Source organism: Aulonocara sp. 'chitande type north' Nkhata Bay, linkage group LG13, assembly GCF_057382095.1.
Source record: "Aulonocara sp. 'chitande type north' Nkhata Bay isolate Kocher_YH1m ecotype deep benthic linkage group LG13, A_spYH_male_GT1.1, whole genome shotgun sequence".
NCBI lineage: Eukaryota > Metazoa > Chordata > Actinopteri > Cichliformes > Cichlidae > Aulonocara > Aulonocara sp. 'chitande type north' Nkhata Bay.
In genome coordinates this window covers 2,155,033-2,173,445 of record NC_141356.1, presented here as the reverse complement: position 1 = coordinate 2,173,445, position 18,413 = coordinate 2,155,033, and the positions used below count along the sequence as shown (strand labels likewise).

Sequence of the window (18,413 nt, the reverse complement as noted above, 5' to 3'; positions counted from 1 at the left end):
CACTCCGGTTGCCTAGGCCGGGGTGTAACAACAGTTCAAATGAGCATAAAAGTCAGTATTTGGAACGACCACTTTTATTCTTCACCACATCCTAAACTCACTTAGGCAGGCTTTCTTGTAATTTCTCTAAATATTTTTCAGGATAGGTCTTCAGGACATTCCAGAGCTCTTATCTGGATGTTGTCTGCTTTTTGTTACATTCTCTGTCAAGACGTCTCCAAAATGTTTCAATAATGTCGAACTCCAGCCTGTGGGCAGGCCAGTTCATGACTGATAGTATTCCATTGTGTATTTGATATCCAGGTATGAGTTTACTGCACTGGCAGTGTGTTTGGGGTCACTGTCATGCTGAAGAACAAAACTGTTGCAATTCTGATTCTATTCAGATGGTATTCCAAACAGACCAAACAGAAGTTACATGACTTACTCTTAATAGTTTATTTTTTGAAGCTGAACTTTCTCTATGCTGCAGAGTGTATGTTGTATGTCTGTTACATGTTCATAAATACAGAAACTACTGAAATCTGTCTGCTCAGGTGTGTTTAGTGTGCATGACCATATCAGGAAAACAGAGCCAGAGCTTCTACAAGCTGACGTCATGCGCTGAAAGTAGACTCGTCTACGTGAATGTTCAGTTGCTGTAACTACCCTCAGGAAACAAGATCATTGGTTATTGTGCTCTGCCTTCACTGAGAGAAAGACATGGGGAGCATTTGGTTTGTAATTTGGTGCATTTTAACAGTTTTTCAGGTAAGAATTAGATATCTTACATATTTATATATTAAATCATATTACATATTTTGCATTTTCAAAATCATTTTAATACTGAATATTAGTTCAAATGTTCTACAAGACATTTTTTTACTATTTCTTTTACTATTTTTAAAAATTGAGGATAAAATTGAGTTTTTGTTTATAGATGACAGTGACAGCACAACTCTGCTGCATCACCTCTTCTAACAACACTCTTTTCTATATTTAATGGGACCAGTTGCTACAGTTTCAGAAGCCTTTACTTTTTTCTATACGGTACTGATAAAGATTTTAGATTCTTAATAGTTTGTAATGTCCTTTGCTATGTTTCTCATTTCATTTCCAGTTCTGCTGAATTGAATTTTTCTTGAATTCAAGTGACTGAAAGGTCTAGCCTGCAGACACTTCTTGCTCTTATGAAACCATGCTGTTGGATTGCATGCAGAAAAAGATTTGGCATAGTCTTGCTGAAATACGTAAAGCATTCTCTGAAAAATCACTGTGGAGGTGTGTTACAGTTGAGTTCAAGTGTAAGATGGGGTTCAACTGCACGACAAGCAGTGCACTCTGTCACATTTTTAACCCAAAGAATCCACGATTTCCAAATTGAATTTGAAATTTTGGTTGGTTAGGTAACAGGACAGAATATCAGGTATAGATCCGATATAGACAGAGCTGGGTGTCATCTGCATAGCAGTGAAAATGTATGCTTCGATGTCTTCGATGATACTGCCTAAGGGAAGCATGTATAATGTAAACAGAATTAGTCCTAGCGCTGAACCCTGTGTAACTCCATAATTAACCTCAGTGTGTGAAGAGGACTCTCCATTTACATGCACAAATTGGAGTCTATTAGATAGATATGATACAAACCACTGCAGCACAGTACCTGTAATACCTACAGCATGTTCTAATCGCTCTCATGGGATATTATGGTCGACAGTATGGAACGCTGCACTGAGGTCTAGCAGGACAAGCACAGAGATGAGTCCACTGTCAGAGGCCAAGAGAAGATCATTTGTAACCTTCACTAAAGCTGTTTCTGTGCTGTGATGAGCTCTGAAACCTGACTGAACGATCAATTGGACAAAAAGACTAAATAAGTATCAAAGTATCAGTTGTACGTGTTTGAGAGTTATACCAGGGATTCAAGTACTTCTGATTTGAGGCCTTATTTTTCACAGGAGCTACAGTATCCAGAGTCATACTTAGAAGAGTTAAAATTATTAACAAGGTAATCAACCTCTGTTGGAGTAGTGTTCAGGAAGCTGTTCTGCTCTGTGTTGGTAAAAAGGTATAGAGGACGATAACAATGGATGTTCCCCACCGCTGTGTAATCAATTATTGTGAATATAAATGGTATCAGGAAATGATCAGACAGGAGAGGGTTTTCAGGAAACACTGTTAAATGTTCAGTTTCTATGCCATATGTTAAAACAAGATCTAGAGTGTGATTAAAGAGGTGGGTGGGTTCTTTTACATTTTGAGAGAAACCGATTGAGTCTAAAAACAGATTAAATGCCATGTTGAGGCTGTCATTTTTAGCATCTACATGGATGTTAAAATCACCCACAATAATTATTTTACTGAGCTGAGCACTAAATCAGATAAAAAGTCTGAGCAAACAGACAGAAACTCTGTAAGACCCAGGTGGATGATAACAAATATAAGGGATAGATAACAAATAACACTGATTTTGTCATGGTCCTGGGTCGTTTTGTGTTTGGTATTATTATTATCTTATGTTCTAGTTGTTTCTGATTTTGGTTGCCTGAGTCCTCCCCCTCTGCTCTGTTCATGTCCCTGAGCTTGTGTTTGTGAAGTTTCTGTTTTACTTTGAAAGGTCCTGTCTCATGTTAGTTTATTCTGTTTTACTTCCTTGTCTTGTCTAATTAGGTGCAGCTGTGTTCCCCTCTGCTATGTCATTCCCTCGTTACCTTGTCTGTATTTATAGTCAGGGGTGCACATAAGTTGTATGGGAGTATGCGGCACATTCTGCGCCACATTCTGTGCGCGCAATCATTTGTTTGAAGCCAGCTCACCTTCTGCAACCACTTTTCTAGGAATACGCGCTTCTTTTGCGGTTTGGACTCCTGACATTTCTTTGGAGGTGGAGGAACATCACAGTAACTGCTTAAAGGAGCTTCTTCGACATCTTTAAGAGTTCTAAACAAATGTCTATCCTCCTCCAGAAAATCTTATGTACGCAAACACGCGTTTCAACTTCTTATCTGGTGCACCTCTTTTATTTTGACAGCGCACGCGGACCACTTATGTGCAGCCCTGTTTATAGTGTGTGCCTGCCTGTGTTCCTTGTCACCTGGTCTGTGTAACCTGGTGAAATTTCTGCATCTCTCTGCCCAACATTCTCTGTGACATTTCCGATCTTCGTCCAGAGGTTGTATGGTTTTAGGTTTGTGTGTTTGTGTTGTCTAGTTTTTCCCCAGTTTAGGCTATGTTTTAGTTCTGTCCTTGTCATCCTCGCTTTTGTTGTTTTTCACCTCGTGTAATAAAGAGCTCACTTGCATCACAGCCAATGCCTGCATTTTGGGTCCTCATTCTTACAACACCACACGGCTGACTGAAACATGTTGCTACTAAACATCCTGCGCCCTGTGCCTACACCAGGGAAGTCCTACTTATAAACACTTTTTTCTTATTTTGCTGGGAACCAGAAAGTAACCGCACTGATAAGTTCTTTTTTTCTTGCTTGGTGATACTTTTGAAAACTCTGTAATGTCTCTGATGATCTACCTACAACTGCATGCACAAGTAATTGTTTAAAGGAATCTGAATCATTCGTGGAAACCATTAAAATGCTGTTTCTTCTGTCCTAGCCTCCAAATTTAGTGACTGCTGAGGAGCCAGTATGTGTACCTGGGTTTCAGTCAGATCAGCTCACTTTCAGTGTGACGAGAAACTACCTGACAAGAGGCACAGTACTGGGCAAAGGTAATAACAGAAATGGTTGTATATTGGTTAGTAGTGGTTTAAAGTTGCAGTTAGTAGGGATTTGTTTCTGAGAGGCCATCAACAGGTTAAAAGCAAACAGCACATTTCAAATAGCTGAGAATTTCAGGGATGAAATTTCTTAATCAAACACATTTTTCACAAGTGAGAAAACTATTGCACCTGGAGCTCCTGGGTTTGTACCACAAGACCATCTTGCTGTGAGCCAAAGTATTAACCACTACGTCACCATACCAAAAATATATTAATCAAAATATTTGTTTGTCATGCACAGCTACAATGATGACAAAACATCTCACATCACATGTGCACATTTCACCACACCTGAAGCTGAAGTTGGTTTCAAAGCAGCTTGCAGATATGTAGGAGGTGTAATAAGACTAGACCAGTTAACATACTTATAGAGTAGCCGAAGTAATACCAGGCATGATATCAACTAATACCAATTTTTCTGCAGCTTTGATACAGGAGTCTTCATAGACCTTCAAAGCATAGGATATTTCTTAACTTCTATTTGATTTAACAACAGTTTTTATTACTTTGTTCTTATGCATTTAAGACGTGCCACTTATTTTTCTTTCTCTTCATGAACTCCAGTAATTAAACAATAACTATTCTCTCTCTGTTCTCAGTGGGCTTCACTGACTGCACAGATCGCACAAGATTTCTGTTTGACACCTCTGACAAACGTTTTGTAGTAAAGACAGACGGTGTACTGATGGTGAGTGCAGATTCAAAGACTTGCTTGGTACTGTTTTTGTGGGTAAACAGAAAGTAGTAAACACTTGAATGTACTGCAACAAATATCTCTGACAATGTTAGATTAATTAGTGTTTGTGGGATTTTTTGCTGAAAAGAACTGAGCGTTTCTAGCTCTGAGGATATTTTAGCTTTTGCTGACATGAAAGCTGAAATGTTGCAACATATTTAAAGAGGAGCAAAAGTTTCTTCGACGACTGAGCACTGTATCATAGACTGCTAACGGACATCACTGAATTTTACTTTGACAAATTCTGAATGTTTTTTACATGTTAGCTTCTTTAAAAATCTATAAAAAATGTTTTCTTTCAGGTAAAGAGAGCAGTTTATCTTCATGAAGGACACCATGACTTCTTCATCCACTCCTGGGACTCACAAGGCCTAAAACTGACCATTCCTGTCAGTGTGAGCATGGTGAGCATCACTATATTAAAGTGGGCTCAGCAGTCAGATAAGAGACAAAAGAAAACCAATTTTTTCTTCTTCTCGAAATAATTTTTTTTAAGGAAAATATCCCGCTTACATCGTACTGTTATTTACTTAGAGCATGAAACCTCAAGTACCTTTTTAATGACTTTGAATACAAAACTAAGGCTCTGGACACAAAGAGCTGTTTCTCTTTAACACTGTGTGGCTGCACATGTAAGGGTCGGTTACATTTAGTTAGTGGGTTACAGAGCTACTCTTGTTGTTACAGCCACCTTTGACAGTCAACATAATCCTAGTACATCGAATGTATCTCATCCTCCTCATTGCACTTGATCCATTTCTGGAAGTGTTCTTCTATAAAATGTCTGCTTGTTTTCCCAGAATGCAGCTGATGCTCAGGTGCCTGTTCTGCAGTTTCCCAAGCCAGGTGAAGGGCTGAGGAGGAGGAAGAGAGACTGGGTTATTCCTCCACTCAGTGTTACTGAGAATAAGAGAGGAACCTATCCCCTGAAAGTAGCTCAGGTAAGGGGACCTCAATTATCTTGTGGCAAAACATTTATTCTAAAGTGTATTTCAATTTGTTGTTTTCGCGACAGGATCTTTTCCATTTGGCTTTCTTTACAGTGGGTATACTCGTTTTGACATTTGCTGTCATTTTCAAATGCCACTTGAAAGCAACTCGGTTTGGCAATCATTAAAATACTGTTTTGAAAAGAACAACTGAGGGGGTAGGGACAAATAAGTAAATACTTCAGCCTACTCCTTTTCAAACAAATAATGGAATGATATTTTGTAATGATTGTGAAGGCACATGTTTGAAATGTTTGAAATAAAAATGAACTGAACTGAACTGAACTGAAAAAGAACAACTGTAAAATGTCTGTGTGTGATTGTACCAGTTAAAACGTGGCTGTGCACAATGGGCAGATTATTTGTTCCAAAAACTATTGAATTAAAGACTCGGGAAACAAAAACAAACAGGAAGCATCCATATAAATCCCTCCATCCATTCGCTTCCGCTTATCCGTTCCAGGGTCGCGGGGGGCACTGGAGCCTTTCCCAGCTGTCAGAGGGCGAGAGGCGGGGTGCACCCTGGACAGAGACACACAGAGACACAGACAACCATTCAGTCTCAGATTCATCCATATAAATGTAAAACAAAATTATATTTAAAAACAACAACAACAGAGAACAGATTTTGACAAAAAAAGAACCACTAACCTGCAGTTACTCATGTCTCCAGTAATACATCAGTCAGGTTTGGTTGTTAAAATAAGCAGCATTCAGATTTCATTGATTATTAGTTAGATGATCAGCGAGAGAGAAAACTGTCCCACGTGTGCCACAACGAAACTCAGTAATAAGATTTGATATCAAAATAATTCCTTATTCAGAGATCACAAGATGCCTTATTGAATGATCCTGTTGCACACTTAGATTAAAAGAAATAGAAACCAGTTTAGCTTTGTGCGTCTGCCTTTACTGTATATTCTGCAACTATATGCACATAGTTACAGGTTTGTACACAGTCTCACACAGCGTTCGTTAGGCACACTGCCTCATGGTGAGTGGCCTGGCAGCCAGAGCTGCTCATTTCAGGAGATGGTCCCTCTTGTGGTGTAACAGAGGAATAATTCTCCTCATTTGAGACTGGGGCACACATTATCTTACAACTAAAGAAAATAACATATTTGAACAATCGGAAATTTTAACCAAATACACAACTGTAATTATAAGATTATGGGGGCTGTCTTGTTTTTCTTACAATCCTTACAATGATTGTTGTGATTTCTTTCTAATACTATAGGGTCTTAATCCTGCGGTATGGAGTGTTTTGAACTTGGCAACAGTGACACACAAAATTAACTAAAACTGGAGTAAATTGGTTGACGATAACACTACGCTAATAACTCAGATTATTTACAATGAGTAATTATAGTGTGCCCAAAATGCTTAGAGAATCTAACAATCTTTTTGATTTGAGATCACAAGGAGTCCTTCTGATCTATATATCAAAATAACCAGAAATCTCTTGAATTTGAGTCTAATGCACAGCCTCTTTACTATTTAACAGTTACTTTAGATGGTGAGAGTGATCTTAATTAGTCCTGTTGTGTTTTTCATTTGTTTTTGTTTGTTTTTCCAGATCCGCTCTAGTGACGATAAATTAAAGAAGCTCTTTTACAGCATCACTGGTCCTGGAGCTGATCTGCCTCCTGTTAATCGTTTCACAATAGACAGAGAAACGGGCATTCTGTATGTAACACAACCACTCGACAGAGAGCAAACAGCCAGTTACACGGTAATCATCCTCACTTCGTACCTGATTATTGCATTTTGATCCCCATTGGAAAAGTGTGTGTGTGGGCGAATCTAAACTTAAAATCTTCTGTCTGTGTAGTTTGAAGCACATGCTGTGGTTGACGGAGCAGGACAAGCTGAGGAACCCATGGAGATTATAGTCATTGTGATCGACCAGAACGACAACAAACCTTATTTTACGGTGGAGTACAACGCCGATGTTGCTGAGGCCACGGCCATCGGTATGTATAGAAACCTTATTGCCTCTGGACTTCTTAGGTAGTTTTCTTTGTTTTTGGACGATCGTGGCTCAAAGAGTTGGCAGTTTGTCTTGTAACTGAAAGGTTGCCGGTTCGAGCCCCGGCTCGGACAGTCTCGGTCGTTGTGTCTTTAGGCAAGACACTTCACCTACCATCTACTGGTGTTGGCCAGAGGGGTTGATGGTGCGATATGGCAGCCTCGCTTCTGTCAGTCTGCCCCAGGGCAGCTGTGGCTACAACTGTAGCTGCCTCCACCAGTGTGTGAATGTGAGAGTGACTGAATAGTGGAATTGTAAAGTGCTTTGAGTGCCCCGAAAAGCGCTATATAAATACAATCCATTATTATTTATAATTGTTATCCGTGATGGAGGTTTCTCCACGTCCACTATATTTAAGGAATCTCAAGATACCAGAGACTTAAAGATAATCAAAATGACGCCGAAAGCACCAGAGAATGAATTGGGTTGGAAGGAAATTAGCAGACGTTTTGCATTACGTCCATTTTATTCAGAAAATCTTGTAAATGAAGCAGTGTGAAGACCTTCAGGAACTTCTTTTTTATTTCCTCCACTCCAGGGACTGAGGTGGTTAAGGTTGAGGCCAAAGACGACGATGAGCCAAATACTGACAACTCAGAGCTCCGCTATCGTATTCTGAACCAGGACCCACCGCTGCCCACTGACAACATGTTTGAAATCAACCCAATTACTGGAAGCATCAGAATCACTGGTAGAGGACTGGATAGAGAGGTAAAACCTGTTAAACGCATTTAAAACACAAGTGTCCTTTTACACCTAAGGGCTGAAAAAACATTTTGTAATGAATCAGGATCAGTAGTCTGCCTGTCACTGCTAGAGATCAGTCACAAAGAGGGTGCTGCAAAAAAACATGTTTTGTTTTTTGATAATGAAACTCAAATTTGACACAGCCTCTGAAGTATAGTTATAGTTTATCAGTCTACATTTCTGGTTTGTGTCATGCCTCTGGACACACAATTCCTACTTGGCAAATAGTTTGTCAGATAAATCTGTGTCTTCCATGCAAACTATGGCAGATCAGAGAAATCTGTTTTTGGTGCAGCATCGTAAAACTCTTTGCGACTGACTTCGCAGAGCAACAACAAACAGCCTTGTGCCAAATGGTCAAGGAATACTTTATTTTATTAAGTTTGGTCACGCCTCTCAAAAGCATCATGTTTGTCATAAGTAAAATATTAAACAAGTTAAACTTCAGCTTTTCAGCAGAATCGGCCTTCATAGATGAAGAGCTTTAGTCCGTCTGAAGGCTGTGTTACAGTCTGTAAACCGATGTCAGTGTTTCTTCCTTCCTGTTGATGAGCTGATGTCTGTATCTTACCAGAAATATCCACAGTACACTCTGACAGTACAAGCATCAGATATGGCAGGAGAAGGGTTAACTGGACAAACCAAAGTCATCCTCTCGGTGACAGATGGCAGCAGTAATGCTCCTGACAGCAGCAGCAACGTGGAACCAAACACTGCACGTGTTTTTCCAGCTATTTTCTTCACTGAGAACAACAGAGGACCCTATCCTATTAAGTTAATTGAAGTAAGAGAATCTGATTCTGAAATTAACTTCAGACTTTTGTTTCTGCACAGGATGTCTCCGTGTTGGTTTACTCGAAGGTTGAATAAACTGGTTAAACTGAAACAAGTTATGAATCGAATCCGGCCATTGTCTCCTTACTCTAATAGTGTCATCAGCAGTTAGGTGGGTCGCTTGTAAAAATATTACTTGAGCTTTAATTTGTCGAGTCACATTATTCATGCTTCATATAATTCTCAATCCAGAGGCGTAATTACACTAATTCATAACTCAGTACCATTTAACCTTGTTAACATTATTAGTGATTATTATGGCAGATATTTTATTGTCCAATGTGAGATAGCCTCACAAATTGAACTTAATACATATGAATGCAATAATGACAACCCATCTTTTTTTAGAAATCTGTTTTGTTATTTCCAGGATAAATCATTATTGGGGGAGATTTTAATTGCACACTTTATTCAAGTGTTGATAAATCAAGTGGAGTCAATTCAGCTCATAAGCAGTCTAGAAAGGAAATACTACAATTTATGACTGAATTCAATTTAGTTGATGTTTGGAGAAACATGCACCCAGATAAGATTACTTTCTCTTGCTACTCTAGCACTCATGGGACCTTTTCCAGAATTGACTATTTCTTACTTTCTGCATCCTTGGTATCCATGGTAACTAAATCCTGGTGTGATAGTATTGTCATATCAGATCACTCCACCGTTTCATTTCAACTATATTTACCCAGCTTACCATTATTTACCACTAGATGGCGACTGCAATCTTTCTGGTTGAAAGATCCAGAATTCTTGGAACACATTGGAAAGCAAATAGATTATTACTTTGCTTATAATACAACTCAAACCACGGCTACTTTAAAATGGGAGGCTTTCCTGAGAGGGCAAAAGACATTGAGGAAGAGATATTTATATCCAAATCTAATGCTCCAATTCTAGAGTTAAATAAACTCAGAGCTAAATTCAATATTTTGTCATTAAATAAAGCTACTAACAGTTTAATAAGACTGAAACAGTCATATTATGAACAGGATGAAAAAGCAAGTAAAATACTGGCTTGGCGTATTTAACAGGCTCAGACGAACAATAAATTCTGTAACTACAGATGAAGGACAGATCACAGCTGATCCTAAACATATTAATGACTCTTTTTGCACTTTTTATAAACAGCTATACAAAACTGAGCATTTAAATTCATTTTAATTAAAAAAATGATTTTTTTTTTTTTTAGATCAGCTGCATTTTCCTAGAACGGTATGGATGAACTAGGGCTTAATATAAGAGTAGAAGAAATTATAATGCTATAAGGAACATGAAAGGGGGTAAAACTGGACCTGATTATACCAATACTGATACCAATAAAAATATACAACATATTTAAAGACAGTTTGATCCAGCCCTTATTGGATATGTATCAGGAATCATTTGAATCTGGGTCTCTCCCCCCCTCCATGTAATATTGCAACAATTACACTTTTACTGAAACCTTTTATTGAAAGCCAGCAATTAATTGCAGTTCTTATAGACCAATTTCACTGTTGATTAAAAGATACTTTGCAAATTATTAGCTACGAGACTAGAGACACTCTTGCCTAATATGATTCACTCAGACCAGAATGGCTTTATCCAGGGGAGGTAGAGGTTTCACAATATACGGAGGGTCATGAAGATCATTTATGAGAAAAAATAGACCAGAGACAATGCATTAATCTCAATGGATGATGAAAAAGCCTTTGACAGGATTGAATGGCCATTTTTATTTGAAGTTTTGAGAAAGTTTGGTATTGGAAACAGATTTTTAAAATGGATTCAATTGATATACTCCAATCCTCAAGAAGAGATTTTAACTAACGGTCTTTTTTCCACACCATTCAGACTCTATCGTGGTACTACACAAGGTGCCCTTTGTCACCTCTCTTGTTCACCTTGGCAATTGTGTCTCTTGCAATGCCAATTTGGAATCATAAAAACATATCAGGAATTAAAGTAGGCAATGTTGACCACCGTATTGCCCTATATGCAGATGATATGATCCTGTTCTGCACCAATTTAAACAAATCAATACCATCCATATTAAGTCTCATTAATACATTTACCGTAGTACATTTTCTGGTTACAAAATAAAAAGTCTGAAATATTATTTTTGAATAAAAATGAACGACAAAGTCCTCCCTTTCTGCAATCTGAACATGGGTTTACTTATCTAGGTGTGAAATTAATTCCCTCAATTGAAAATATTCTTGCATCCAATTATAATTCCTTAACGACGTCAGTTACTACACTCCTAAATAGATGGACGAAATTACCTATATCTTTAACTGATCGTATTAATATACTAAAAATGTAAATTTTGCCCAAATATCTTTACCTTTTTCAATCAATATCTCTCTCCCGACCAAAATCTTTCTTTTAAGATTTGCAAAAACGATTCCGAAACTTTATCTGAAATAGCAAAAGACCAAGGCTCAGAATCTCCTTACTATACCTTCCTTATGAAAGAGGGGGTTTACAACTTCCTAATTTAACGTGGTACTTCTGCTCAAATCAGAGTGGCAATGTTTTATTTTGCTAATGAGCAGACTCCAGCGTGAGTTTCTATGCAGTCTACAGAAATCAAAATTCCCCCTAACTTATATCTTTACTCAGCCAACAGGAAAGCACTACTTAAGCACACTAAGAACCCCTTTTTTTAAAAACACTGTAATGATCTGGTATGAAACACATAACTACTTGGGAGAAACGTCACAACTTTCTAGGTTCACTCCAATATTTGGAAATAACAGCTTTCCTCCTGGTAGGGCGGATGCAGGCTTTAAACTTTGGTTCGGTCAAGGTATAAGAAAAGTGTCTGATATGTTTAGGAATAATACTCTTATGGCTTTTGAACAGCTTAGAAGTACATTTTCTATTCCTGTCAAACATTTCTTTTTAAATTTCTTCAATTAAGAAATGTTATCTTAACCACACAAGGTAACAGCTTTGAAATCCCCACCTACTCCTCTCTAGAGAATACAGTTATAAATCATCTAAATGAGAGAGGCCAAGTTTCTGCATTGTACAAATTATTTATGGAAAATTCCAAAGAATCAACGCAGTCTATTTTAGAGGCTTGGAGGAATGATTTGCAAATGGATATATCAGATGACGATTGGTATAAATCATGCTTCTTGGCCCAGAGTCAGACAATTAATCTAAACTACTTCAACATAAATGGTTAACAAGACAATATATTACTCCATCAAAAATGCATCATTTTAACCCAAACATCCCAGACACCTGTATTAAGTGTGGAGTGGATAGGAGTTCTTTGTTTCACTGTATATGGGAATGTCCACATGTGAAAGTTTTTTGGGAAAAGGTAATAAATCTGTCCAATCATTGGTGATGTGATTCCACTCAGTCCCAACATATGTATTTTAAATATATACACAAATAATTTTGTACTTGCTGCAAACAATAGAGCTCTGTTAACGATCGACTTTTGGAAGCCAAGCGCTGTGTTGCTATGTGTTGGAAAAATCAAAAAATATGTGGACTATCTCAGTGGTTTAATGGACTGACATCTATACTATCTATGGAGGAAATAACTTATGCATTAAGAAATAAACTGGACAAGTTTTGGTCCATATGGTCAAAATTCTACAGCGTTTTGGTGAACTGTAACGTATACACTGTGGACTTAACGGCTTGAAGTGCTAACTTGATTTGTATATCTGCCCTTACCTTCTGTTATGGTTTGTTTTGTTTTGTTTTCTGTTTTATCATTATGCATTTTTTTATGTCCATGGTGTATTACGTAAAATTTGTTAAAACTAATAATGGGCTAATAATAAATGTTTTAAAAAAAGTACAGCTAAAGACCTCTGCACAACTGCTTTACAATAGTTGTTGTGCAATATTATAACTGTAGTCAGTGAGAGTGGTTTAACCTAATCCTGGTGTGTTTTGTTTAGATACGGTCTGATGAACATCAAAAGCAGAATTTACATTACAGCATCACTGGTCCAGGAGCTGATCAGCCTCCTGTTGCCCTTTTCACCATGAATAGAGACACTGGCAGTCTGTATGTCACACAGCCAGTCGACAGAGAGGAAGTAGCCCATTATAAGGTAAAGTGACATTTTTCTTGTGTTTAAAAAATACTCCAGTAAAGGTAAAAGTACTGAATCAACCTCTTTACTTAAGTGAAAGTGAAAAAGTACAAGCTCTGAAATGTACTCTTGGACCACTTGAAAGCAGTGTTTTTATGCAAAAGTAACTGAATCTATTGATGTATTAACATAAGAATAAAATAAGGTTACTGCTTCAGAATGTAAATGCTATTTGAATCTAAATTAAAATACAAATGAATTTGCAGTGAGAGATGTAAACCTTAGGCCCCCTCTTCAGTTCAGAGGTGGTTCACATAAACAGGCTCCTTGACTCCTGCTCAACCCAGCGTCCTCCTTGTCCACCATCTTTCAACATCTTACAATGCTGTGGTTGCAGCCATTCCCCAACTCTCTCTGGATGGTACTCATGGCCAATATTTCTTCCACTTAAATGTTACGTCCAGATGAACACGTTTTACAAGTTTTATAGCTTCTCTCCCATTTATACTGCATCAAAGTATTAAGTCACAGAAAGACAACAGGAGAGTGTGGATGTTTCACTATCTACCAAAGATATTTATGGTAGTTCTTTGTAAGAAAATAGATTATAACCTTTTGTTTTATAATTAAAACATAGTCTGAGCAATAAGCTATCAGAAGTCTTTCTAATAATTTAAGCCCAAAGAGTTGTGCTGACAGATTTTTTTATTTTATTTACCACAGCAGCAGCAACAGGTGTGGTTTGAGTATGACCCGCAGCCCTTTGCTGCATGTCTTTCCTTCTCTCTGTCTATCTACACTTTCTCTATCCAATAAAGCCCCAAAATGTTCCTATTATTTTGAATAAAAGCATTAATGTACATTGTTTATTCTTTTTTTGAACAGCATAATTTTAATGTGATTGTATATTGGCAGCTACAAGTGCATGTCGTGGCAGAAAGTGGAGATCACCAGGAGGTCATGAGTGTTACAGTTAAAGTCATCGACCAGAATGACAACAAACCTGTCTTCTCTCAAAACACCTTTGAGGGACAAGTTGCTGAAAACTCAGCACAAGGTACTGATAGTGTTTTTAATTTAAGCTTGCTTGTCATGTGTGCTTGTTTCACTTTTACAGGAGAAAAAGGAATCGGTTGCTAATAGTTACAAGGTACTTTATTTGTAATTAGCTCCAGTAAAGTGGGATGTGTACATTGTAAACCTACTATAAATAAAAGATAAACAAAGCCTGAATGACTGTTCTTAATTCCTACTTCTGAATTCTTTCTCTCCAGGTTCTGAAGTGATTAAGGTCGAGGCTACAGATTCTGATGAACCAGATAATGCCAACTCAGATATCCGTTACCGTATTCTGAGGCAAGACCCGCAGCTGCCCAGTGACAACATGTTTGAAATCAACTCAGTTACTGGAGCCATCAGTGTTGCTGGCACTGGACTAGACAGAGAGGTTAGCCTTCTAACGCATTCAGTGACAGTAAGCACACTGGCCAGCTCGGGATAAGGGGACCCACTTATGACTGGCATACAAGGGATTTAGAAAAAAAAAGAACAACTATTAAGTTGGCAGTTTTAACTTTTCTTTTCCCCTGTACCACTTTTTTACAAATTAAAAACAGCTTTAACAAACAGCAAATTGTATCAAAGAAGCAGGAAAAGATCACGACTTCATTCCATTTTACTTGTTTAGCTGATATCTGTCCACTTATGTCCACTAATTCAAGTAGGCTAACACAGGTGTGTCAGTGTAGACAAAGTTAAATATGATCTGGTGCTGTCTCAAAGATATATGTTCAAAAATGAAATAAAACTGTCTCTTCTGAGTGCAACTGGAAAATAAACTCCCTGGCTCTCATTCTGCCTATGCTACCACACAGTTAGTGGTTAGCTTCATAGGGTGGACAGCATTATAGCATTAGATGAATCTGCAACATTAAAATGTACCAAAGTGTCTGTCAGCTCTTTCTGGTTTCAGAAAAAAGCTTGATTCCATATATTCCTGTTGCCAATAATCAACATGAAAACTTTGTCCTGCTGGGATGTTGTCACATGACACTGTCAGTTCTATGTAAACAGAAATTAGTTAGCATATTCCACTGAACTTTAAAAAGAGAAGTATCTCATCAGAGTCTCCTTTGGATACAAACTGATGATAGAATGTTTTATCCTTCTTGTTGATGAGCTGAACTTATTATATTTCTCCTCCAACAGAAATATCCACAGTACACTCTGACAGTACAGGCAGCAGATATGGAGGGAGAAGGGTTATCTGGACAAGCACAAGTAATCATCAAGGTCAGAGATAACATCAATGTTCTCTTTTTCACTAGAGGGTCTTAATAATCACTCCACGTTTGCAAATTTAGCCGAGGTGTCAAATAGATTCTGGGCTGGCCCAGTGTTGGGCACCGTGGCTCTCAGTGTGGTGATGTCAGCATTACTACAAAGGAATGAAATGCTCTTTCCTTGACACGTTTTCTGAGAACACTTTTCATGAATAGTGTTTTAATAGTAGTTCAGGATTATCCAAAATTAGCTTAAAGCTATCAAAATAATGCAGAGAAACAAGGTGTGTTAATGAGATGTTGTGCCATATCAGGAGGGCTGTGCTTTCATGTTGTACAAAACCAGGCTACATATTAAAAAGATATTTGTATGTCCAGTATTGACCTTGGAAAAACGTAAAGTTTCTTGATTAACTGAGGGCTAAAAACCAACATCAAAAGTAAAAACAGGATAGCAGTAGCAACATTGTCACTGTGAAAATGCTGCCCCTTGTTTTCAAAATGTGGTAGTTGGCAGTCGGTTGTTGTTTTTAGAGGCACTTTAACAGCCTGTGTTTGAATAACAGGTGGTGGAGAGCCAGTAGTCCTGGAAAAGCTTCAGGTCTCCTGTTCCTGTTTGGTAAGTTTAACTACATCTCATTTTTTAAACTGAATTGTCCAATAGTGAACTACACTAATTGTCATCACTTCCCCCATTGTAACATTTCTAGAATTAATATTAATATCACCTAACTTCTGACAAGAAGTAGTGCTTCTTAATTAACCCACAAGGAGCTGGCACTCTTACCTTACTGTTACAGAATCTACATTTCTGGATAGAACAAAATTGAAACAAAAATGGAGCTTTTTAAAATAATAAACAAACAGTAATTTCTGATTTGTTCCACTTACTGCATTTCCACTGATCCTGAGTCAGTTTGACCCCTTGAAGAAAAACATTGTTCACCCTGGTTTGGTGGCTCCGTATTGATATGCTAGAAACTTTTGTTGTGTTTTACCCAAAACAGAGCACGAAGACATCAGAGACAACTATCACTGGCTGATTCTACATGACGCTCTCTTCATATGCATGTGTGAATGTTAGATAGAAAGCACTTACATAGAAAAAAGTGCTTATGTGAATGGGTGTGAATGCATGAATGAGCAGTTAAAATGATCAAAGCTGGTTTGTCACTGATCATGTGACAATAAATTCCCAGCATAGTTATTATTCACATGTAAGCATTTTGTAGGTGGTGGGAAGCTCTGCATATGTGTCTTAGAAAACTTCCAGGGGGAGCTGTGTATCTGCTGCTTTTCTTTTCAATGATTATTGTAGCGAGCACTCCTTCAAGTGATTTTCTTGCTCTGTTTGTCAAAGAAAACAAAAGATTCAAATGGTGTAAACCACAGTCAGCAGCTGCATAAACAATAGATTTGATGATGTGTTGGAACATGATCATGCTGTCACTGAGGAATATACTTCTTTATAGTAACTGAAACATATATAACTAATTAAGAGTATTGGTATCCGAACATAAAAGTTCAGTTGGTTATGTCCAAAAGTATCTTTAAATTCCAAAGAAATTAAGTACTGTTACTTTGTCTTGATGCACACTCAAAATAAAGTACTATTACATCCACTTACAAGTTTGTAGAAGAAACTTGTAAGTGGATGTTGTGTAGAGGAAGTGTATGATGACAGGGATCATTTTGCTGTTGCATGCCAAATGATATTTCAGATCCAGTTACCACTTCATGAATTGAAAACACAATCCAGTCAATATTGTCTGGTTTAAAATATACTTGGTGCTGCATATTATTTTTACTTAATAACAGGGTTTTACTGCAATTATAGTTTTTATTCATATCATTTTTAGTGAGCTTTTCCCAGCAAATAGACTGACTAACACAGATAAATATATTCCTGCAAAAACTATCAACGCATGTCCGCTTTGACTTCAGAGAAATCCTTATTCAGCCTAAAGATCAGAAAACAGAACTATCTCTGTCATTGCACCAACCTTTACATTTGTCAAATATCGGTTTTTTATTACCTATAGACATATTACCTTATGTCTCAACATAAGAACCACATGAGTGCTGGGAACCCAGGTTACCCACCAGAAAATGGCATTGTGACAAAACAGCCAGTGTTAATCACCAGGAAGTTTTTTAACAGTGTGGCCCAATACCGTATAGTCACAGTTCTTTTAATATGGCCTGCTGCATAAAACACAAATGAAATAATGTATATGTACTATACATGTATAAGAAAGGAAAATGGGATTGTTGCTCTTTTTTTTTTTTTTTACAGTAACTGTCTATCTCTTGCTCTTGCTATGCTGCCTCTTGTATCCTTTCAGTCAAAGCCAATAAAATTAAGCATTGAAAATCACAAGGTTGAAACTGGGACTGTTTTTTATACACTATCATGAAAGCATAGGAACACAACACTCTAATTTGGTGCTCTTGCTTTGTAAACTTGGGTTCATTTTGATCATGCATGAAGAAGAAAGTCTGCCCAATTGAATGTTATTCATATACACTGCTGCCCACTAGATGGCGACAAATTCACATGCATTAGTATAACCACTAACAGAAAACGACCTCATTTAACATGTCTGACAGGAAAGAAAAGTGAAACCATATAGACCTTTATAATAACTTTCCTATTTCAACAGTGGGCAGCGACTGGTTCAGGCTGCCTGTCACTGCAAGTCACAGCTTGTTGGTGGAGTAACACCATGTTATTTAAAGACGGTGAAGTCCAGCCTGCTGACTATGTTGCTTTCACTTATAGGTCTGAGCTCTCAGTGCACTGTGTCAGGCCAGCACAGCGACTCACTCACTTTACAAAATTTAGTCTGTCGGTCATGCATGTGTGAAATAATACGAGAAAAATATCGTTAATTTGTTGTTTTGGAAAAGATATTTGCAATTTTTTGCTTTGTCCATGATTTAGAGAAGGCAAAGGTAGAAGGATTGCCATTTAGGTTGTTTTTTCTTCTT

At 37.6% G+C, this 18,413-nt stretch overlaps 1 protein-coding gene across 1 annotated transcript; it reads left to right on the top strand.

Annotated features, from left to right (window-relative positions):
* Positions 1-613: 613 nt before the first annotated feature.
* LOC147315428 (cadherin-1-like) lies at positions 614-17,802 on the top strand. The gene is made up of 15 exons (XM_086258269.1): positions 614-750; positions 3,591-3,705; positions 4,356-4,444; positions 4,795-4,896; positions 5,293-5,433; positions 7,058-7,213; positions 7,313-7,454; positions 8,049-8,221; positions 8,832-9,041; positions 13,003-13,158; positions 14,056-14,197; positions 14,415-14,587; positions 15,349-15,432; positions 15,989-16,041; positions 16,430-17,802. The coding sequence occupies exons 1-14, from the start codon at positions 703-705 to the stop codon at positions 16,004-16,006; spliced, it is 1,749 nt and encodes a 582-aa protein (XP_086114395.1). The 5' UTR covers positions 614-702; the 3' UTR covers positions 16,007-16,041; positions 16,430-17,802.
* Positions 17,803-18,413: the final 611 nt, after the last annotated feature.

Bases quoted from the DNA above. Each gene is read 5' to 3' on its own strand.
- LOC147315428 (XM_086258269.1), top strand. From the start codon at position 703: ATGGGGAGCATTTGGTTTGTAATTTGGTGCATTTTAACAGTTTTTCAG. The intron at 7,455-8,048 runs GTATGTATAGAA...CCTCCACTCCAG, and splicing joins TGCTGAGGCCACGGCCATCG to GGACTGAGGTGGTTAAGGTT. The intron at 8,222-8,831 runs GTAAAACCTGTT...GTATCTTACCAG, and splicing joins GTAGAGGACTGGATAGAGAG to AAATATCCACAGTACACTCT.